We start from the raw sequence: 25,569 nt of genomic DNA on the forward strand, positions 1-25,569 counted from the left end.
GGGTCGGTCGGGTGAAACTTTATTTTGGTCGGGTCGGATCTCGGTTGGAGGTTCCCTTGTTCCCGGGTTGGGTCGGGTGGACCAAAAACCCGACCCAACCTGACCCATGACCATCCCTAATTGGGATGATTTTAACTTATGAGTTTTATTAGCATAATTTTTATAATTTATTGAAATGAATAATCAATCAATAAAATTAAAATTTAATTTTTTTTAAATTTTTATAATATATTGCTACAGGTAATTTATAAAACAAACTAAAATTAAGCAAAAAAAAAAAAGGACAATCATGTCATTTTACATTACTGAAATCAAATTCATCTGACATGTCTGCGAACCAAACAGAATATGGAATTAGATTCCAATTCAATTTACTGCCAATCAAACAGAATATAGAATTGGATTCCAATTCCTGACAGATTTCAATTCATTCACAAATTCTAATTCTCTCATAAATATTACAGCGAACCAAACGCCACCTTATTCTCAGTTACAGAATTTAAAAGCTACAACTCTAATTTCCATGCCAACCATTAACCTTTCAATCAACAGCTTGCTAGTGGTAACAAAAACACACACACACATGCAGAAAATTAAACATAGTTACCGCTGATGGAAATTGGACGCCATGGAAATAAGCTACTAAGCTATATTATATGCAGGTAAGCAATCTTCATCAGCAATCTCACTGGTTATCCGGTTTTGGATCTTCGATTTTTTATGATCGATATAGTGTTGATAAATATACGAGACGAAGCCCCAAATGGCCAACACCATCGACATCCCTTTGATCTCATCCATTTTATCGTGGAAGACGAAGACTGCAAGCACCGGCACAATCGGCAAACCGACGGTGCTGACGGAAATACTGTACAGGGACGACACTTCGAAGACTAATCTCACGGTTCCGATGGTGAAAACTTGCCATCCTATGGCAGTCCAAAACAAAATCATCACGTATGAAACTTTCCCCAGTGCATATTCCTCCATTTCTTTCTTTAACCCTTTATATTCGCCGCTGGCGAGCAATCCCACAACGATGGCGAGTGGCGATCGATGCCACCAGCGACTAATATATTAGGACGTCGAACACGACTTTCAACGTTTGTTTCTTTAATACTTTTCGGAGCGCGAGCTGCTGGGACGCTAGCATCAAGCCGTACACGGCTGCACCACCGACGGTGCATATGAAACCGGCGGCGTAATCACCTTTCGAGACGCCGGCAGGCTTCTCGGTGTGATTGTTTACGACTAATAGAACCGAAGAAATGGTGAGGAGGACTAGAGAGTTGACGATGGAGGCAAAGAATTTCTGGGAATTTAGGAAATAAGAGAATAAAGCATTGAAAGCTAATTGTGAAGCTGTGATAAGCGTCACCGTCGACACGGGGAGATATTGTAAGCCGACTGAGAAAAGAAAACCGCTGCCGGCAACAAGTAGTCCGAGCGACATATAAACCTTCACGAACGCCGTCACACACTGCGGCGAGTTAAAAACAAGAATAAATTCAAAACAATTATTGAATTCCATTGCTTTTTCAGTGCAAATGCACATGACTTATATAGCAGATATATAACATCCTGAATCAGGGTCAGTGACTAAATTGTAAATTTTGAAAACTATATGCTCAGTTTCGAAACAAGTTAAAAGTTCAAGGATTTAAATAGAAAAAATTTTTAGTGTTAGATTAAATGGTAATTTTTGGAAAGTTTGAAGGGTATAATGGTAATTCCATAAGAAAGATTTTTATTTCTCTTTTATATAGGAGATGGCACGTGGAAAGGGATGAAAAAAATAGAAAAGTCTGGAGGCTTTGGTTCAACCTTCTTCTTATTCTCTTCCCGTAAGCTCCATGGCAAAGGTAAGTATAATTTCAGCTGTTTAATTATTGGATTTATAAGTTGGTTTTGATTCTTTGGGTGTTATATAAACTTAAGGAAAGCTTATATAAACTTTAAACATCACAAATAGTGAATTAAAGAGGAAATTATATGAAGGGTGTAGAAATGAATTGTTAGAACAAAGATGTTTTTGAAGTTTTAATTATGAATTTGACTTGCCGTCTATAAGAATAAGAAGCTATAAGTGTTAGAATTAAGTTTGGGTAACATGAAAAATTTGGTATGATTATTGATTTCTAAATGGAGAATAGAATTTTGAGGTTTAAGATGAAATAAATGGGTATAAATTAGTTTAAGTATGTATATATGAGTTAAGAGTATGAAAGGGGTTAAAATATGAAGAATTGAAGTTGGAATAGTGAATTTTCGTAGTTGAAAATGATTTCTGGGCTAGGGGGAATCGATACCCATTCAAAGGGGTACTAATACCCTCTCAAACGAGCAGAATTCCATAATGTCATGAGGGTATCGATACCCCCAGTAGGGTATCAATACCCCCTAAAGGAAAATTGAAAATATGGGTTTAATAAGTTCGTTTAAGTTGATAGTATCCAACTACAAGGTGTAGGTATCTAATAATTGCCTTAAAATGTACATTTATGTAGATTCTGAGCATAAGGCAATTCCGGAACATTTGGAAAGTAAGATCGATCAGGGGAAAGATTAGAGATCGAGATTGACTAGTGAGGCCAGGTGAGTGCATATTCAATAGTATATGATGTGTGACGGGAATAAGACTTGCGATGAGTCTATTTCCTGAAGTGTTACATATGAATTCATGATTAAAGGCATGAGTTGAAAATGAGTGTATGTATGCTTGATTATCTGAATTGATATGTTTTGTATGTGCCATGTGGTTTATGTAAAAACACGATTAAGTGTTAATGAGAGAATATAAAATAAGTTATGAAATTATAGGAATATAGAAGATAAGTCAAGAGATGTAGGGAAATGGAAATAGATGTTTATAAAGAGTCATAGGAGAACAAATATAAGTTATATGATAATGAAATATAAGACTATGTGAATACATGGTTATGAGATAAAATATGTAATAATAAGAAAATATGATGAAAGTGAGTTCATGAGAAGTGATATGAACTAGGTAAACATGGGTAATAGTATATGCATAATGGAAACATGAGTTGGACAAGTACATAGTGGTATGATTTATTATGAGAATTAGTATAATAGAGTTTTTTGATTTAATGAGAGTTAAGGGAACTAAATAAGATTGAATTATAGAATAAAATGGAAATAGTATATCAATTAGGAAACTTGAATATAAAGGGACGATACGAATATGCAAGATAAGTTATATGCTAAATATCTATGGAGCTATATGAAAAGATTATAATGAATATATGAAATTGAATTAAGTAAAGAGATTAAATTAGTACCTAAATAAAAATACTATTAAATGATATATGTTTAGAAATACGACATAATTTATACAATCTAAGGGAATACAAAGAAATGGAGCATAAGGTAGATGATATGATATCAATTATTATATACCTATATGATATATGTCATCGGGTAATATGAAATGACTCTGAAAATTGATATAAGCTATGAGAAAGTGTTCTAGGTGTTTCTATGTGTTATATGAAGCATATATGATCATATGTGAACAAGATATGATATGTATGTTTATATGAATACCTGAGAAATGATCTAAGATATATGATATGATATATGTGATTATATGCACTTTGGGATATATGTTATATGACATGGATCTATGTGACTACGTGAGAAAGTATATAAGCTATGTGACATGTAAATGTGAATCATATGAAAATGTTCTATGTGTAATTGAACTATGTGTATATATGAATATGTGAAATGACAATGTCCATGTTATGTGTCTTGAGAGCTAGAGGTATAGTTGGCATGCCAAGAGTCGAGGGTCTACGCGGTCCTTCGGGACATATATGTATTCCTTGGAACATGTGTGATGTCTTTTGAGACACATGCTTGATCCTTTATATATATATATATGATTCTTAAGGAATTTCTAAGTGGTCATTCGGGACAAATTCTACGCGGTCCTTCGGGGACAAATTTCTACGCGGCACTTCGGTGCAAAATTCTACGTGGCACTACAGTGTAATTTATACGAGCTGTGGTGACAGCATTAGTGCATAACCTCTATAGACTCACATATCCATAGTTCTTACATGTGTACATGGTTTAATAAAGAAATAACAACCAACATATTACATGTGACTTGTATGCTTTTGTGCTATGAATGATAGTATATATAATTTATATGATGAGATGTTGATGGTATGATTAAATGAGTCAAATGTTAGTTAAAATACTAGGTATAAGAGGATATGTATTAAGTGATATAACCGATAATAATATTGATAATGAAATAAGGCTAAAGATGTAAATGATGAGTGATGAATATATGTGTGTGTATATATGTTCTTACATGTAATGATGTATTGCATAGGTGTTATAGGGATTTGTTACATGAATAAGGGTATGAGTGATAGCAGTAAGTGTTCATGCATGATTACAAGCTATAGTTTATATTACATGTTTATTTGCCTCACTAAGTCATAGACTTAGCGTGTGATTGTTTCACACGTAGGTTGCAGAAGTAAGAAGAGTAAAGAGCAAAGTGGAGCAAGACAGGTCAGTTACTTCTTACCGAAGATCAGATCAGAAAAGATGTCTTGAATTAGATGTATTTTGTATATTGAAAATAGTTGGCATGTAATTAATGTTTTGAATTATATATACTCTGATCGGTTTTGCAAAAACATTTAAGCTCTGAATAGTTCTGGAAATCTTTTGAATAAGTTACATGTATAAAAGTTTTAAATTACTCACTATTTTATACAAGTAAATGTTTTGAAAAGTCATTGTGATACCTCGGACTCAGATCCAGGTCGGGTACGGGTTAGGGGTGTTACAAGATAGGTTGTTGAACTAAGAAGCAACCTTCATAACAAACTTTGACAAATGAATCCGTGTAACAATATCCTAACAGCCTAAGGCTCTGATTGTCTGCAACACACCATACATCAGCAACAATGAGCTTAACTTCAAGCTTCTTGAATCTTCTCCATGCATACTATGCAGTATGTTACGCACATTAGCCTGCAGCTCGATCATTCTTCCAACATTCCTCCTGCTTCTTCTTATTCTCCTCCCTTTTTAAGACAAACATTCACTTGCTCTCGAAACGCTGTAAAAGCTATTTTTGATAAAGGCTTTGTGAACTCATTCGCAAGTTGATGTGCAGTAGGAACATAGCTAACATATAATTTGTTTCCTGCAATTTTTTCCATGACAAAATACACATCTAAATCGATATGTTTAGATTGTGCATATAGGACTGGATTTGCACTAAGCGATATGGCACTCGTATTATCACACCAAACGATTGGTTTTTTCTGCTGTATTACTCCAATATCATTCAACAATGCATCTATCCAAGTAACCTTTGTAACTGCATCTGCAAGACTACGATATTCAACTTCCATGGTGGATCTGGAGACAACTTTCTGTTTCTTTGTGCTCCATGACACCAAGTTACCACCTAGCAAAACACAATGACCTGACATCGACCTTCGATCATCTATACAACCTCCCCAATCAGCATCCGAGAATGCAACAATTCTTAGATCTTCATTTGATGGATTGAAGAGCATACCATACTCAATTGTGCCAGCTAGGTATCTTAGAATACGTTTGGCAGCCTGCAGATGACTCTCATGTGGTTCATGCATAAATTGAGCAACCTTGCTTACGCTATACACTATGTTCGGTCTTGTGTGACATGCAAAGAGCAATGCACCAACCATACTTCGAAACTCTCGAGCATCTTCAATCATTTTTCCAGCATCTCTTTGAAGTTTATTGGATATAACCATAGGAGTATTGGTAGGGGTTGCCCTTGTTATACATGTCTTCTCTAGTAAATCGAAAATAAACTTCTTTTGAGATAATATAAGGCCACTAGTACTGCGTTGGACTTCAATTACCAAAAAAATAATTTAACTCGCCAAGATCCTTCAACGAGAAATTAAGTTTGAGTGACATAACCACTCGTTCAATTGCAGTAACTGACTGACCAGTGATCACAATATCATCGACATAGACAATTATATATATAACTTTCCCTTGAGCAAGTGAAATGAACAAATATGCATCTGCTCTTGACACTTAAAATCGCATCTGTAGCAGGCTATCTTTCAGTTTGTTGTTCCAGTTCCTGGGAGCTTGACGCAACCTATAAAAAGACTTATGAAGCTTACATACAAGCTTGGTGCCATCCTCAGCCAGCTGCTCAAATCCAGGCGGTTGTTGCATGAAGACTTCCTCATTCAAATCACCATGGAGAAAGGCGTTATTAACATCCACATGTCGTAGTGGCCACTTGTTTGTTACAGCTATGGATAGAATAACATTTAAGGTTAGAAATTTGACCACAGGACTAAAAGTTTCCTTAAAGTCCTGTCCTGGTACTTGCATAAATCCTTTTGCCACTAACCTGGCTTTGTAACGTTGAATTGAGCCATCGGGATTTTTTTCCAGTTTAAATAGCCGTTTACAACCAACTGATGTTCGTCTAATTGGTAATGGAACCAATGTCCAAGTTCTATTCCGTTGTAAAGCAGTAAGTTCATCATGCACAATAGAGGTCCATTGACTCGACTTCAAAGCCTGATGAATATCAGTAGGTATAACAGTATATTCCATAGCAAGGAACATCTTAGGCTTGAAAATTCCATGCTTGCTTCTAGTAACCATAGGATGAGTGTTAGTTAGTGGTACCTGATCAGGAACATTCGCATCCTCGACTGAATTTTGAACAGACTCATTTACTTCTTCAGTATTGTCCAAAGGAAGACTACTCATGAGTGAATTTTCAGTCGAGTGATCTGAAAATTCAAATACATTATCCAGCTCATCATCATGACCCGCTTCATTCTCAGCATGGCTTGCTTGAGACGATACACCAGAATGTTCCAAAATTGGTTCCACTGCAGTAAGATGTGCGTAATGTCTTCGAGAAATGACCTCTAACGATGCTGATCGTGGAGATGATACCACGTGATGAGCATTATCATGTTTAACAACTGCAAATGGAAACACAAGTTCATCAAATTTAACATGCCTGCTAATAAAGATACGACCACTGGCTCCAAGATATTGAAAACCTCGATGCTGAGAGCTATAGCCCAGAAATGTACACTTTTGGGATCGAGGCATCAGTTTATGAGGTTGAAATTCTCGCAGATGAGAAAAACATCTACAACCAAAGACTCGCATGGTTGTGTAATCGGGTTTCTGTTTAAGTAATTTCTCAAAGGGAGAGATATTATTCAACACCTTAGTTGGCAGTCGATTTATCAAGTATGCTGCTATGGTTACTGCATAGGACATAATTTGATTGGAAGAGATGTATGTGTTAGCAACACTAGTGCCAACTCTATTAGGTGTCTATGCTTACACTCAACAACTCTGGTTTGCTCAGACGAGTGAGGACAAGTGACTCTATGCAAAACTTCTGCATGAGCTAACTCTTCTGTCCAGTTTCTATATTCACCACCCCAATCACTTTGTATAGCTCTGATTGGCAGTGAGAATTGAGTTTCAACCATGCATTTGAACAATCTGAAAGCAATTATAGCCTGTGACTTATTCTTCAACAAATATACCCACGTATGCCTAGTACAGGCATCTACGAAAGATATGTAATACTAAAAACCATCTGAGAGCTCAGGCGAGGGTCCCCAAAGATCTGTGAAAACCAGTTGAAATGGCTCATCATACACCATGGTTGAGTCAACAAACGGAAGCTTATGGCTTTTACCCAAACAATAAGCAACACACAACTGATTCGCATTATTTGGAATATCAACGGCAATTGAATTACAAACCAATTTCAAAGTTGAAAATGTTGGATGACCTAATCTCCTATGCCAAAGCTCAAACGAGTTACAATGATTATGAACTGCATAAGCTTTAGCATTATTACAAACACTCAGCTGACTATCCAAGGTAAACGAATAAAGTACCCCTTTCTGTCTTCCTCGAAGAAGTATATGGCATGTTACTTCATCTCGCACACAACAGGTATCAGCATGAAACTCGAAGAACACATGATTATCCTTAACAAGCTTTGACACGGAGAGAAGATGTTTAGTTATTTCAGGAACATGCAACAGATCAGTAAGTAGCAATGTTTGAGAAGACAATCGTAACACAGATCGACCTACTGATTGAACATTAAGAGAGGAACCATTTCCAACCACAAGATTACTTGGTCCATCAAGATCAGTGGGATGGTTGATATGAGCAGCATCTGAAGTGACATGATGTGACGCGCCCGACTCCACGATCCACTTAGCATGAGCTGATGCCACATTTGTAGAAGGAGCTGCAGCGCCTCGTGTAGCTACTGAACTAGTTCCTGACTTATTAACATAGTACGTACAAGCAACACTATCAAGATTAACATAGTTAACACTGCTCGAATCATCCTTAAATTGCGTTCGAGCATTAGTGGCAAGAATTCCAGCAAAGTCTCGGTTAAACCTGTACCAGCATCGATCAACCGAATGGCCAACTTTACCACATAACTGACATTGCAGTCGTGCTCGACCTCTACCACCAACTCGACCACCACGCACTGTTGATGACTGCTGCTTGAATTCATGAGAGTTTTCAGATCCAGTAGATCTACCAGGAATTTGTCTATGAGCGACATTAGCACTTATTGGAAAATTCTCAGGTTGTGAATCGAAGCTAGCTAATTGTGTCTCTGCATCAACCATCATAGAGTATATTTGATCAAGGGATAATGTTTCAGGGCTTGATGCAATGACAGTCATAAACGATTGATATTCTCTCGGCAAGCCTTTCAAAATGCTAACCACATGCTCCACCTGCGAAACCGGGCTGCCACATGATGCAAGAGCATCACAGATGTCTTTGATTCGAGTGAGGTACACACGCATGGAATCATCACCCTTCCTCAGTGATTGTAGTTTATAGTACAAGTTCATCACTGTAGTTGTGGATTTGTTAGCAAAGAACTGAACAACGGTGTTCCACACAGCTGCTGCAGTTTCAGCTCCAACAAACTGTGGCAGGAGGGGAGCACTAATCGTTGATAACAGCCATAAGACGAGAGCACTATCATGTGCCATGTAATCCTCAAACGCCTCATTAACAACCGACGTACCTTCAACATTGACAGTAAACTCAGGTGGAATAGGCATTGTGCCATTGAGGAGCTGCTCCAAACGATGGATGCGCACAGTAAGAAGGACTTGCTGCCTCCACAACATGTAGTTTGTCTCGTCTAGCACCACATTAACCTTTTTATTGGTAAACATGATGCTCAGCATGAACAAAGAGATTAAGCAGCAACGGGTATAGGAGCCCCAGGATCCTTAGCGAAAGATACCATGATAAAAACAAGAATAAATTTAAAAACAATTATTGAATTCCATTGCTTTTTCAGTGCAAATGCACATGACTTATATAGCAGATAGGTTGATGAACTAAGAAGCAACCTTCATAACAAACTTTGACAAATGAATCCGTGTAACAATATCCTAACAGCCTAAGGCTCTGATTGCCTGCAACGCACCATACATCAGCAACAATGAGCTTAACTTCAAGCTTCTTGAATCTTCTCCATGCACACCATGTAGTATGTTACGCACATTAGCCTGCAGCTCGATCATTCTTCCAACACGGTGAATCCGATTATGGCGTGGGATTTTTACATAGGATAAAGAAGTACAAAGGTACTAAAACTGAGAAACCGTCGATTTGAGCCAATGATGCCAACCACTTGCTGGTGCCACCTTTGTTGAAATAAAGCCGACCGAGAATCGTCGCCAATGATTGCCCGCAAATGAGAAAAACTGTATAGAGAACCGTACGAATCCACCATTTATAATCCCTTGACAGAGCTTTTAGTGCCCGGTTGATGCCACCCGGTTGATCAATTAAATTCTCTTTTCTGTTGATTTCTAGCTCTGCAACAATGAAAAATGCAATACAAATCACGAATTATTACAAGCTCGGACAAAACGTTGACTTTTTGTATGATTTTGTTTTTTTTTGGGACAGATTACCTGTGATTTCGACGAGTTGTAACTGAGCTGCTGCCATGTCTGGTTAGCAACAAGCTTAGCTAAATGCAGATTAAGGTTTTTTAAACTAAAACCAGAGATGACTTTGATTTTGAACTAAATCAAGCATATGAATTTGTTCAATATAAAGATAAGCTCAGTCATATGAAGTGGTAGGAATTTAATGTGACATTATTTTTTGTTGCTTACTAAATGTGCAGCCACTGCACTAGTTGACGTAGACTTTTTCATTTCTCTTTAATTTAAAAAAAACGTAGAAACATTTGCTCTGAAGCGGTTACCCGTTTGTTCTGAACCGGTTATCTTTCTTTGCTGTCGATTGTACAATGTTTATTTTTGGGGCAGCTGTGGTAGCCGTTCACGGTCACCTCCAAGTCCTTTTTCTCCCTTTTCCTTTTGTTTTTTTATTTTTTATTTTACTAATTCTCGCTCGTAGTTTAACTTAGTTTAGTGTAACTTAGTTTAATAATAATGTTTTTTTGTCTTTTTTGCTAAAGGGTATCATAGTTATCGGTGTTTGTAGATTTTCGGTGTAAGTTTTTTATTAGTTTTCTTCTCGATATGTGTTTTTTCATGAATATATGGTTGATTGCTTTCCTGATGTTTGGTTCGTCTATTCGTTTGTATAATAAGATTCGTTGGTTATCGCATATATGTATCGATTGTGATTGTTGTTAAGGGGAGACCGCTTTTTTCTGTTGGTCTTTTTGCTCTTCTTCAATTTTAATGTTTGGAGCCATTGAAATGATCATTTTATATACGTCGTTGCTTCACTTGCTCATGTTTTTATTTATCAAGCTATCACTAGGTGTGAGAAAGTAGCCATGGTGGCCAGATATGAAGAACAACCAGTGACTGGAGTGTGTGAAAAGTGATGAGCAATTGAGTGTTTATTAGGGATTTGTTAAGATGAATATTGAGAGAAGATAAAGGAAATTGCAATAGATGAGTTAAAGCCTACTTACAACTATTGGGTTTATATAACCAAAATCCATAACTAGGGATGGCAACGGGTCGGGTATTGGTCCCCCCATCCCCGTTTAAAAAACTCATACTCGTCCCCACTTAAAAAATCGCAGGGATTTAAACGGGGATCTCTATCGGGTAATCGGCGAAAACCACGGGGAAACGGGTATCCCCGTTTAGCATAAACGGTTATTTGAATGGGTATCGGACCGAGTATATATATTTAAATTAAATATATAAATATGGACCATAACCAACTATTAACAAATCTAACTAATTAACTAATTACAATTGACTCAATCTTATACTTTAACATTCACCCTGCTTCTTCAAGTTCTTGATCTTCTTTGTAGTTGATTATTGAATAAGAGATACAAACAAAGTGTTGCAATGAGCTACTGGTTCCTAACCAAGAAATTGAAAAAGATGGTTCTTGATAAAGAAATAGACTTTCTCTTCATTCACCATTCTGTCTTTCTTTCTTCACTATTTCATCTAAAGTTCCTTAAAAGATCTCTTCCTTTTACTTAGGTGATTCATCGAGAATCGAAAGTTCTATGCTTCCCTTCGTTCTACTTTATTCACCTTTCTTTTCTTTCTCATTCTTTCATTTGAAACTTCTTCATGAATCAAAACTGTTCTTCTCACTTATTCAGACTTTCTTTTTGGTGGAAGCAAGGTGGTTAAACTACAAGCTCCCGGGTGCAATTTGAAGCCTCTCTTGGGCAAGAAAATGTCGTATTTTGTCTGGTTAAGGAAGGCAAGGCTGTTAAACTCTTAACCCTCCCCAGAGATTTTCTATCATGAACACTTGGTTGTGAAGCTTTCAAGTCACATGTTACCTTGTGATAAAAGCAACAAACCATGAATAAACTAAAACAAAGAGTATTTGAGCAAACACACAAGTAATGAAAACCATGAAATAAAAAACCCAAATCAATAACCAGCAGTAATCAATGAAACCAATTATTCAACAGTGACCAGTGTGAAAGAACTTGGATCAGCAACTCAAGACTTTCAAAATGCCCCAATGGAGGATTAAAGCTCAAAATCAGCATCCAAATCTTCCCTTACCAACAAAGAATAACAATCATACTCACCAAGAATCAAGCATCTCAATAACCAGCCCACAAACACCAACTAGGAAATTTTTATCACGACAAAAATTCAACCATTTGAATGCAACCTTGTACCAAAGATCACCAAATCTTGAATCCTCTTCTCTAAGATAAATTCTCAACAAGATCAACATAGAATCAACCAACTCATTGGAAACCTTACAAATGACCAACAATAACCGATGCTTAATTCAACAATTGCTAGGCGCAAGACCGCAGGCTACCAACAATAACAGAAACTCAACATTCACCATTAACCAAAGAAGCATTGTACTCTAATATTCCAGGAACCAGATCCAAACAAAGAAGGACCAAAAACTGAAGCTATTGTTCAAACAGAACCTAATTTAATAAAGAAGTGCCTTGTCACTTGGTGCTCAAAGAAACATCGAAAGGTCTCTCGATCCACAATGGAGACTGAATACAAGAGTGTAGTTGATACGGCAACAGACATAACATGGATTCAAGCTCTCCTAACAAACTTATGTATTCAGCAAGATCATAAGCCTGTTGTCTGGTGTGACAACACCAATGTGGTGGCCATGAGTGCGAATCCAGTATATCATGCCCAATCTAAGCATGTTGATCTCGATGTCCACTTTGTACGCTAGAAAGTGGCTGCTGGTCAGTTGTGTATCAGCTATGTACCACCCATGCATCAAATAGCTGATGGATTCACTAAACCATTGGCCAGGACTGCATTTGAAGAATTTCGTTCAAGGATATGCGTCCATCAGTTTTGAAGGTGGGAAGAAGCAGGGAGAATATTAGCAGTATAAGCAAGCATGTGTTGTTTGCCATGCCACGCTGGCACAAGTTATTAATTTGAAGTTAGGAAGCTGTTAGTTTGTTAAGATTAGTTAGTTGAATAAGAGCAGTTATGAGCTACATTTGTTGTGTATAAAAACAACTTCATTATGTTGTAATCAAGCAAGCATTCATTCTATAATTCATTCCTCTTCCTTATCCTCCTTTCAATACTAGGCGATCATTGTTATATTTTATTTATGATAGTCACGATTGTATTGTTTCAGTATGTAATTGACAATATGTTTGTTGATGTGACTTTCGATAAATAAATAAATCCTGGTTTCTTTAAAAAAAGTCAAAATTTGTCATCAGTCCTTGGACTTTAGAAAGGTTTGAGAGATAGTCCCTATAAAATTAAAGTTAAATTCTTCCTAGCTCCATCATTAAAAAAATCAAAATTTATCATCAGTCCTTGCAGTTTGGCATGTTTATTCAATTTAAGCCGACATAATTTTGAAAGCATACTAAGTTGAACTATATCACGTGGCATGTGCTATTGAACATAAAATTTGTTGAAAAATATTAACAACGTTAAATGTTAATGATTGGCTTAGTACAACAATTTGATTGAATATTAATTTGATTGATATTATTTTTATTGCAACTTTTTTTTGGTAAATGAGAGAAATAATTACTGTACTATCCTGATATGCAAGTTTGTCTGCATGAAGCAGAACCAAAACTTCAGCTGTTGCAACTTTTAAAAGGTTGTGAGCTTAAAAATACTTAAATTTAAGGGTAAATTATATTGTTCCTCATTAAATTTTACTTTTTTTTTTCTATTTTGCTCATTAAATTTTATAAATTAAAATATTTTTCTCATTTCACCGTTAATTTTCTAACGATCTTATGACATGAAAAAAATAAATACTTTTTAATTGATAAAAGATTGGTCAAAAAATAATAAAAAGTCGAATCCCTCCCTTGAAGGCTAACCATACCCAACGCATGACCAAAGGTCACCGGCCATACCCAACAACTTTTCGACCAGGATTAGATATGTTAGTGACCACCACACCAGTAGCCACACCCGATCAGCATTTCGAAAATAGTTAAAAGCGTTGATAGCATGATCGAAAAAAGCCCCAAACTCTCGCATCTAGTCGTGGACCTTTTGACTTCTCTTCTTCTGATCTCCGCCATTCACCGTCGGATGAAATCCGAAATGAATATATGTTGGTCTCCTCACACGTGTGCGTCTCCTCACCGTTGGGATTCGTAATCTGACCATCAGAGTCACCACCATCGGGAACCCAAAAATAAAATTTGTTTCTTTCTCTTCCATACCACTTGCTTTGGTCGTCGTATATTTGCCAATAAAAAGTATGATTGTCCATGAAATTTCTTTTTGTTGCGTGCTCTTTATATGACAAATATATAGCTATTCATTTCCAACTAGATTTTTCAAGTGGTTGTGTTCCGACAACATGCTACTTTGTAAACTTTTGCAAGGTTTTAAGATGAAACTCTCTCTATCTGTCAACAAACTAGTTCAACCCCAATGAAAGCATCGATTTCACACATTTTTTTCATAAACTTTGGTTGCATCGATTAGTATACGGTTATGATATGGGGTTTGAATTTAGGATTTACAGTGGGTGTTTTGGGGTTATGGTTGTAGTTTTGAAGTAATGATTATGAATTTGAGGATTGATGGATAGAGGAAGGTGACAACATGGAACTGTGATTGATAGCTCACGATGAAGAAGAGATTGTTGTGGAAGAGATTGCTCGATGAAGGTTTGCAGATTTTGGAGGTTGCTTGGCGAAGGCTGGAAGGTTATGGAGGTTGCTGGTGGAAGATGAATAGACTTTGGGTAATATTTTTTTTTTTGGATAAATTTCTTTATTTTATCCAAAAAAAAAAATGCCATCAATACAAAATCACCCAAAAACCTACCACCACATAAACCAAAACAAAATGAAAAAAAATCAAAGAATAACTAACAAGACCCTACTATAAGCCACATTCAGTAAGCAAAGCAAAATCCACACAAGTAAACCTACTATTCCCTGCAAGCCTAATTTAATGGTCCGTTTGTTTCACTGAAAACGTTTTTCAGATAATATTTTCTGTAAAATGAATTATATTTTTTTGACTAGTTGATGTTTTAATAAATATTTTCTTAAAAACGTTTTAGCGATGTTTGAAATATGTTATTTAAACTCTTTTTTCACTAGTTGATGATTTTTTTAAAAAATATTTATTACAAATATTAAATACAATAAATAATATTATTTATCATAAAGCTTAATATTATTATTTTTAAAATATTAAAATAATTTACTTATTATTAAAATATTTTTTTTATAATTTTATTAATAAAAATATTAATATTGGTATATTTTATTGAAATAAAAATATTATAAATTATATTAATTATTTATTAAAGTAATAGTGTTATATGATATTTTAAAAATATTAATTAGTATATTTTAAATATCTTTATTAAAATATTATTAGATTCTTATATTAATATTAAATATAAAAATAGTATTCATTATTAATAATTTAATAATATCATTTTATGAAATTAATAAATAATATAAATTTTTATAATAATTTATTATATATTAAAATAAAAATATAATATCTTATATTATAATATAATTGATTATTTTATTATAATATTAAAAATATATATTTTTAGAAATATTAATAAATATATTTTAAATATTTTAATAATTAATATTTTGATTAAAATGATATTAAAATATTTATTAATATTAAACTCATAAAATAAAATTATTTTGAGTATTTATTCTTTAAAGTAAAAAGTTCAGAAAATGACTTACGAAAAATCAGACCGTAAGTCATTTTCCAGAAAACACAAAGGAAATTATGTTAACCAGGAAAATATTTTACGTTGACCAACCAGTTTTTCTCCAACCAAACACTGGAAAATGAGAAAAATATTTTCCGAAAAATGTTTTACGCGAAACAAACGGACCCTAAGTATCATGCAAAAAAAAATTATAACAGGGCACTGCCTAACCCCTTACCATGTTGCGTACCATTCCTTTCTTGCCAAATATAATAATTAAAAGCACCCCAAGCTACACAGATAATGGTAGAATGCAAAGATTTTCCCCTTGCCAAGCCTTTGCAACCAAGCAATCAAATCTTAGCACTTAACGAACAAATGATCACGCGTCTCCAATCCATCTTCACACAACAAACAACCAGGATCGATATGACAACCCCATCTTAACATTCTATCCTTCGTTGGCAGCTTGTCTTGCACCACCAGCCAAGAAATAAAAGAATGGCGAGGAACAGACAAACCACCCCAAACAACCTTCGACCAAGGCACCTTGTCTTGCTTATGCCTAAACAGCTACCAAACCTTCCTTGCTTTGTACCCTTCCTGAAGATTATCAACTATAGCCAACTCATCCCTCAGTTTTTGTAATTTCCTCCAAGCCCAACTATGGCTATTTGACTTGGAACCCGCAAATAGAATAATTTTTCAACAAATAACTATTTACCCAAGCAACCCAAATAGAGCCAGATTAGGATAAAATCAACCACAGACACTTCATCACACAAACTTTATTCCAAACAACGAATTCAAAAATTTCAAAATTTTTTGAATTTGGGTAATATTATCTACCCTAGTATTTTATTTTATTTTATTTTTTTATGACCTGTGTTAAAAACTCATTTATTTAATCCACATCATAATACCATTAGAATATTAACGGTGGAGTGAACAAAATAATTCAATGTATAAAGTTCGATAACAAATTGAAAAAATTTAAAGTTCAATGAGCAGAATAGAAGAGAGAGTCAAGTTTGATGAAGAACAATGTAATTTACTCTGAATTTAATTATATCTAATTTAGAGGTTAGGAATTATGAATAATTCATATCTTTAAAAAGTGTCAAGACTGCGTATATATTTTGACCTCAAAATATTATGATAATGGTCAATAATTTTTTTAACATTATTTGTTATAATTTTATTGTAATATCTATTTTTTAGGTTTAGATAAATTCACATTAATATTATAAATAAATTTGTTTGAATTCAACTCGCCAAGAAGATAGCATTTTATGTCAACTTTAATCTCTTATTAGATTTGTTTATTTGTTTTTTATTATTCTTATTATATTTATGACAAATTGTCCACTCTTAATTGATATATTAAATATTATAAATAAAATATTAAAGTAAACTTTGCGGGAAGTTTGAAGTTGACATTATTAATTTTTTAATTAATATAAGGTCATTACAAGTGATGTTATCTTTTCTAAAAAAATTAAATTATTTGGCAAAGAATATTTAAATATCTTATAGTTATTAGTGCTCGAACCTAATATCTCTAAAAATAACAATCATTTCTTTAACCACTAAGGTTATTTAATTCATATTATTATCAAACTTTCTTAAAACAACAACAATAATATAGGGTGAACTATACAAATGATCATTAATATTTGATTAAATTTTTTATTTTTCATTACAATTTTAAAAAGCAAATCAGTCAATAACGTTATCGATTTATAACGATTTCTGTTGTTTAACCGATTGTGTTTTTTCTTTAATTACGTAATAAAGAAGAATATATTAGGTCAGACGGTCATATCATCATGATAATAAAATTCCCATGTGAGGAAGTGGAATTTCTATTAAAAATGACCACATGAATCATCCCTCAATTATTTATTGTTTTAACGAAAAAGATTGCCCCTCTTGTTGTAACATTATTGAGTACATGTGGACTGCTGACCTTATGTGATGGGTGAGTTAAATTAAATTATACAAGTATTAAAACTAAAAATAAAAAAGATAATCAAATTAATCATTGTACAAATATCTTAATCTCTACTTTTTATTTATTATTAATATGCAAATAAAAAATCTTTTTTTCTAAAATAATGGAGTAGGGTGTTTAAACGGTTAATTCGGTCATCGACCGAACCGAATTTTCACTAATCGAATTTTTTTCTTTAATCGTTAATCGAATCAATTTTTTTTTAAAAATATTAACATAACCAAATAAAATTTGGTTATTTCGGTCGGTTAACCGAATTAACCGATTTTTTATTTATAATTTTTTAATTAGATTAATTTGAATATAATATATGTATTTTTTATTTGAGTTAAAATTTAATTAGGTATTGATAAGTTAACGAGTCTGGTGTGGTTAAAAAATAATTAGATGTTAATTCTTAATGGGTTTGAGCTTAAAATATGCATTTAATATATATAATATATAATATTTAATAATTTTGGCTAATTCGGTTAATTAACCAATTTCAAACCGAATTCACCGTTAACCGAATATTGAAAAAATATTAATTATTCTCCGACCAAATTAACCAAACTAATTCGGTTCTATCAGTTAATTTGATTAAAACCGAAAAATGAACACCCCTATAACAGAATTTTTTAAAACACTGGAACAAACCTTCCTTTTGCTTCAAAATTTTAGATTAATATACAACATAAAAAATAATATAAACAATACACACACATGAGTGCATGACCATAACTAAGTTGAAATAATTTTTGTTTTAATTTTGATAATATTTTAATCAAAATAATGAATATTTCTTAGTTATATTAGTTAATGAATGATTTGAAGTTTTAGTATGTCTTCGGATATACCACTCTATATATTAAAGGGACAGAAAGTATTTTACAATAACAAAAGTGATGATAAAGGTAAGCCAACTCTTATCCTAAATAAAATATTTAAATTTAGACTTAATTGTATCATATGTCTCCAAACTATAATCCTTATTTTAAATTGGTTATTAACCTTTTGAATATTCTAATTTCGGGCTAGTTTGGTATAGTTTTTGAAAAATGACTTTTAAAAGTGTTGTAGAAAATAACTTTTAAAAGTGTTGTATAAAAGTACAGTTTAAAATTTAATTATTTAGAATTACTGTTAAAAAATGGGTTTGAAAAGATAAAATATTCATTGTAGACTTTATGTTGTAAATTAATATTATAGCATTTAAATTACACTTACACTTATATATGAATCATATCAATTTAAACTATAATAAATTAAAAAATAGTTATTATATATGAATTATATCAATTTAAACTATAATAAAAATATAATTATAATAAAATATTTTATATAATTTAGTATTAATATTTTAATATATAAATCAAGAATTTTATTTATTTTAAATAATTAAAATAAACTATCAAAAATAATAAATTATTTTTTTAAGAATATTAATAATAAATTATTAAAATAAAATGTAAATACATAAATGAATGAAACTCATGCATTAGTAAGGTAAAATTATAATTTAATTCCAAATGCAAAGTTGAAAATGAAAATACTAGAAATCCTAACTTTTGTGGTTGATTTAAAACCACTATTTTCACCGTAATTTCTTCCCACCAAATGGACCATTCATCTTCAAAATATGATTCTTATTCTAAATTATTCCTTAAACTTTTGGACATTTTAATTTCATCCCTAAACTATGACCCTCTTTCTAAATTAATCCCTAAACTTTTGAATATTCCAATATCATCCCCAAACTCATCCAAATATGTAATTAATTTCTACCATAGATTAACCTAATTTTTTGAGCATATAATGATATAACTTGGTCTAACAATTTTATTAACAAGGGATGTGATTAGTATATACGTAAAGTTTGAGATGAAATTGGAATGTTCAAAATATTTGAAACCAATTTAGAATGAAGATCATAGTTGAGGATGAAATTAAAATGCTCAAAAGTTTAAAGACTAATTTAGAATAATAGTCATAATTTAGGGAAATAATTAATATATTTAAAAGTTTAAAGATTAATTTAGAACGAGGATTGTACTTTTAGAACATGTGAAGCAATTGACTTAAAAAAAATACAAACATATTCTTTATTTATCCATTATTAGTATTAATATAATAATAAATTTAATTTTCGACGTTAACACATTTTATAAATTTTAATATTTGTTTTGAAAAATAAAGTTATTATTTAATTTATCTATCAAGGTCCGCTTCTTGTTCGTTTATTTCACGTGATTCTTCTTGCGTGTTAGCCGTTGACATGGGCGGTAATTCTCTCATGACCCATAATACGAAAGCCGAGGGAACTGATGAACCTACAAAAGCAAAACGAACATCACATCATTAACTTGATATCATGACCTACTTCACCATTCCACATTTAAGATCGTGCATCGACTCTAAATATACATTTTAAGATTGTGCAACAACAATATTCGCTATCTTCACGTGAAATTAACCCCTAGTCCGACAAGAGTAGACGGATAGTTGCACAAATACTTTGTTGGAACATAAATAACTCGGAAACTCTAATTGTCTTAATCTCCCGGATCACCTGAGTCGTTCCATTGTGATATATAGACATCCTGATTTCTCATACAATGTCCCTTATCCAAGACAGTTATGATTAGATGAAGGTTCTTATAGCCATCAACTTTATCGTCGACAAATCTGTTCCCTTTTATTGCAGATTGCCAGATGAAGCTGAATATGCGGAAACATCAAAATACATGTGAAATATTTGTAATGCTAGATACGGATCAGTAGTACATAATGTTGGGATATTCTACGCCCTAAAAGCCGATTCCGTAAACAAAACACAAAAGCCTTTGATTTGGAGCAAACATTGGCAACTTAAGGTAAAAGTCGAAGGAAATACCTATAAAGTAATATAAAATCAGTAAAAGAGAAGCATAAACACCGTCTATGTGCAGTTCACGCCAGTGATAAATCACCTGAAATCGTGAAAGCATGATTAAGTTCGTGGAGCTAGAAAATAGAACACGGTATGAACAAACAATAGAGAGCTCTGTACCGGAATATCAGTAAAAAGGGCCACAGAAGCACTGAATGTAAAACTTATAACAGATACGATTGCCAAACCTGCAACCTACATAAACAGTATAGCTCAAAACAACATCTGGAAAAAGCAATGCAAAGAAATAAGATAACTATAAAGACACAGGATTTTTAACGAAGATATACGCATCAAAGGTAAACATAAAGGCCTAGGAAAATAGCACAAAGGCATGAAGAATAATATGATAATACCTTCCAGATCTCAGATGAAGCTCTTTCAGATCTAACATTCCTCATTTTCCGACATAATAGGAGCCCTGAGCAAGAGAAAGAATAAACATACGGGCATCTCTAAGAGAAGAAATATGTAAAGAGAGAAGAGTCATCTATTCTAGAGATTCTTAAGATGTACAAATTAGTCAATCAATTACAAAGAGTGACCAGTAACATTTTCTGGAATTTAGACCAGCCATAAGTCATATTACCCATTAAAGCAGAGTGCTAACGAACTTCTAGAATTAGTGTTACTTATCGTCTGGGACAAATCTAAGTAATATACATATGCATGCTGTTAAATACTAAGGATGGGAGGCTGACACGTGACTTCTGGTATTTGGTTCACGTGTAGCAAGTAAGAATAAAGTTCGGTTGGCCTGATGTTACATATTTTGTCATCACAAAGTTATCCCAATAAGGGGAAAAATCTTCAACTGATATGAAAAGAAAAGCCCATATAAATGCTGGTTGCTTACCATAGCATGCTAATGCTCCACCGAGCAATAGTATTGCTGTAGCAAAAAGATCTACATAAACCTGTGTGAGATAAGCAGTCAGTACTTCATGGCTTGACTAGAAATATCTAGGAATAAACATTACAAAGAAATTCCATAAACATGGGTTTCCATTGCGTCTTCTCATTTTCCGAGCAATAAACTAGAAGAAAAAAAATTGCAAACACTATGACTATCCCCACTGAAACCTTCTCTCCAATAATCAGACTTATTCATGGTACTCTAACAAAACAACAATATCTCAAAAGAAAATAGCTTCTTAGATGTTCATACCCGCGACACGGTTGATGAATCAATAGGATTTTCTTCCATTCCAATCCAAATTAACACAGAAAATGTCATCATAAGAAGAAATCCAAGAACAGTAATCTGGTCAAAGAATAAAAGAATTAATGAGATCTCAAACATTATGTTTTACAAAATGACATGACAGGAAAGTATTATAGAAACATTTTTTTTGGTATACATGAAGACCATGATAAGAAACAAAAGAAGAAAATATATCACTATACCAGAATTACTATCTTTTGACGGCTTCCAACATGGATTAAACAGAAAGGATAACATAATCTGCGACCATCTGCGACTGAAGACCTTGGTCTGTTTAAAGAATTTTGTATTAAAGCTTCTAGAAAGCCCTGTTCATCATCCTCTTCCTCTTCATCATCTGCCTGGTGGCAAAGGTCGACCCTATAAAAAATCCGCCAGAGAGACATTGGGTACAGCTGATGAAGAAACACTAATTTTCACTCTGAAAGAAAATATGAAAGTAACTAAAACTATCATAGGATATTGTCCTGATTTACAAAAACACTTAGCTTCAGTACCATTGTAACGGTTAACCCAGGGAAAAGATAAAAATTAATAAATAAAAAGCTGTCTGGAATACTAATTGATTAAGACACGATGATTAGTCAACTACTAAGCTGATTTACCTTGTTGTTTTTCAATTTCCTATTATTAAAAAAAAGTGTACTGAGAAGAGCATATCTAGATTCTTGCAAATATCTCTGGTTTTAGAGAGCACGTCTTCCTTATATTTGAAGGAGTTATATATAAGACATGATCATATTTCACTCAAAGAGATGTAAATAAGTTGGTGAAAGAGAAGACATACATACCAGAATGACAAAAGCAGAAGAAATGTTGCAAATAATAGAATTCTGGGGAAGGCTGCAACACGCATATTTGAGCTGGTTAATGTTTAAACTAATCTGCTGCTGAAGTGAAATAAATAAGTAGGATCTTATTACGAGCATCTACACATACCCATGGCTACAAAACCACAAGTGTATGACCAGCATAACCACTCTCGGCATGCAGCAACAAGACTCAAGATAAAATAAATGAAGTAACCTGCAGGTAGGTGAGAATTTGGCAGTTCAGTTTGGATCAGAGAGGTGATTCAAAACAAACTAAGCACAAAATAAAAATGCATACCAGTATTAGTAAACCCAATCAGTATATGAAAAACCTGTCATAACATCCATTTGGGTCAAGAACAAGAATACGCACTTAGAAATAGAAATCAACATAGCAACTTGCATGTACCATGATTAGCATAGCACACAAATGCATGGACCTTGATAACATCGATTGGCTTCATGCCTTCAACCCCAAGTCCATCTTCTACCTCAACTGGACTATGGATAAGTTTGAATATTTCTTTTCTACATTTCATGGATTCCAGAATGATTTAACTATATTTTTACTCAATTAGTGTTCCTAGTTTCCAAACTTGGTTACTATACAACTTATTGAAAACTTTTGGTAAATTTTTAATGTTTCATTGCACTTTCCTTGTTGGATACAAAAATACAAGATCAAAGAAAGCATAGGAGTGCAACCGTGACTTTTCTGACAGGGACTAAGGCGTACACAATATTTCTTCTCATGTTTGCAAGAAGTGTAGAAATTACAACAGCAAGCAGGACACTTGTGAAAACGTAGAATTCCTGGAAATGTTGGTTAAAATATTTTCAAGGCATATTATCAACTCCGAGGCCCAAAATGTTTTAGCTAACGCATGCTGCAGTTGCAACTAATTTGAACCTACCAGTTTTTCCAAGTTCAAGCAGTGTTAGAAGGGTCACAGACATGCCTTTGTTCAGACAATTCACCAAACCCTGCCTTAAGGGGTCAGGATTCAGGGACACACATAGATCAGATCAAGGTGTTAGTCCCCACTCAACCAGCTGATCAGCTGACATTGTGTTAAACTAGCTAGCCTATGAATTAATTTACATTCAAATAGAGACCCTTTAACTAAAAAATCGAAGAAAACCTAGCACTTACTTTTTGGCGAGTCCATCCAAGCTGTGAATTCCTTGAGTGAATGCGTGCTAGCTGACCACAAAGTAAATAGTCGTTACAAACAACAAACCAAAAAGAAAGGTACGAACTAACCTCCCATAACAATTAGTAACATTATCCTAAAGATAGTCTGATGGACAATATTATCCCAGGTGATACTGTCTACAAGAAATGACATACATCTACCAGCACATATGCATATATAGATCCAACACAGATACCCAGACACTCATCATGATGTCTAAGGATTTCAAATTTACTGCTCTGATACCCGTAAAACCAATATTGTGATCAGATACTAAGTGCAGAATGATAAGTTTTTCACAACAACAAAAACTTGTGTATATAACAAGTTACATGGATATAATGCAATGCAAAAATTGCAGATCTTGAACACGTTAGAGTTAAAATAGAATGGTACGAAAACTTCAAGGAAGTCGTAAGTTACGACAGCTCGAACCAGAAGTGTTTTTTGAAACAAACATAGATGCAAGCAAAAACTGGAGTTGAATTAACTAAAAGAGTAGACTTGCAGTTAAGTTGCCAATTGAAATTGAAATAATGTTACAATAAACATTAAGATAGATAAAAGACAAAAATTAAGTTTGGGTAAACTGAAAAGCTTATAATGAGCTCAATTCAATCTCTTTATAGTTTACATTGTTCGTCCAAACTCTGCTTATGGTAAAAATAAACACGATTCAGCTGATCAGGGTTCAGTCAGCCAGCAATTTTCAGATTCAAACTTATCATACTGAACCATGAAAAACTTTAAGGTTGATCGTCCAGATTCCTATAAGAGCCAACCATTTATAAGACATTCCTCGTGAATTCCTAAGACCATGTGCATTTTGTATCCTTCAGTGTGCAAACTGTTCATACTTCATTTTCAGCATAATCAATAATGAATGATAAACAAGAAAACTGTTCCATCAAATTTATAGTTTTGTTGCGTTTAAGGGAAAAACAAACACAGATTACCAATTAGAAACAAAATATGTAATAAAAAAGGATATCTCAATTTATGTATTGAAAAATTAAAAATTCAATCTGTTACATAAATTCTGAATCACATATTACATACACGAGGGAGCATAAACGTGAAAGAAGACAATGTCCAACCAGCTAACCCTTTGGTCATGCAAACAATTAAGTTCAACACCTTGAATTACTTCCTCAATATTAATCTCAATTGTATTAGGTAAAAATGGAAGTTAATTAGCAATCAAATACAACATTACCCTCCTATCAAGTTACCCAATTTCTATTATCATCAAAGAAAAGCAGAGAAACAAAACAAATATAATTTCACTATGTTGTAACGCAAAAAACAAGATCAAAACAATCGAAAAAACACAAATTTAACCCACATTTCTCTTCCAAACTAACTATCAAATAAAAATTCCCTGAAAACCCCCCAAAAAAATCTTGTCTTTAACCCAAAGAAACAAACCTGAGCAAAAGCAATAACAGAAATAATGGCATCACAGCAAGCAAAAGCCAAGTTTAATCCAACTAATTCATCCGGAAAACTACAAGAATTCGGTTTTCCTTCAAACATTTGCGCCTCTTGCTCCCTTTTATTAATTATTTTCCTCTCTTTCTCTCTGTTTTTCTTTTCTCTTACAGAAAGAAAGATCAAGGAGACCCTAAAACACAATCTGATATTTGAAAACAAAGGCTGAACCTTTTCGAGTACCTTTCATGTAAGATCCCTTTCTGGGTTTTTTTTAAAGGAAATTG

At 33.5% G+C, this 25,569-nt stretch overlaps 1 protein-coding gene, 1 long non-coding RNA gene and 1 pseudogene across 3 annotated transcripts; 1 reads left to right on the forward strand and 2 right to left on the reverse strand.

The window, feature by feature from the left end:
* Positions 1–454: 454 nt before the first annotated feature.
* Positions 455–1,531, reverse strand: LOC120170836 (annotated as a pseudogene).
* A 2,044-nt stretch (positions 1,532–3,575) lies between these two features.
* Positions 3,576–20,392, forward strand: LOC120170866. The gene is made up of 3 exons (XR_005520824.1): positions 3,576–3,602; positions 4,029–4,030; positions 20,285–20,392. It is a non-coding gene; the product is annotated as an uncharacterized LOC120170866 (long non-coding RNA).
* Positions 19,883–25,569, reverse strand: LOC120170864 (tobamovirus multiplication protein 1-like). Of its 2 annotated transcripts, none has more exons than XM_039178711.1 (12): positions 25,280–25,569; positions 23,809–23,859; positions 22,954–22,987; positions 22,783–22,869; positions 22,635–22,686; positions 22,026–22,203; positions 21,787–21,882; positions 21,475–21,535; positions 20,975–21,039; positions 20,739–20,813; positions 20,583–20,658; positions 19,883–20,019 (listed from the first exon to the last, which is right to left on the reverse strand). In XM_039178711.1, exons 1-12 carry the CDS (start codon positions 25,385–25,387, stop codon positions 19,898–19,900), a joined length of 1,005 nt encoding a protein of 334 aa, XP_039034642.1. In that variant the 5' UTR covers positions 25,388–25,569; the 3' UTR covers positions 19,883–19,897. The 2 variants fall into 2 exon arrangements, with proteins under 2 accessions (XP_039034642.1, XP_039034643.1); XM_039178712.1 differs by having other exon boundaries at positions 19,927–20,407; positions 25,280–25,566.

The sequence above is a fragment of the Hibiscus syriacus genome, unplaced genomic scaffold (assembly GCF_006381635.1).
Source record: "Hibiscus syriacus cultivar Baekdansim isolate YM2019G1 unplaced genomic scaffold, ASM638163v2 tig00111794_pilon, whole genome shotgun sequence".
In the NCBI taxonomy this organism is placed as follows: Eukaryota; Viridiplantae; Streptophyta; class Magnoliopsida; order Malvales; family Malvaceae; genus Hibiscus; species Hibiscus syriacus.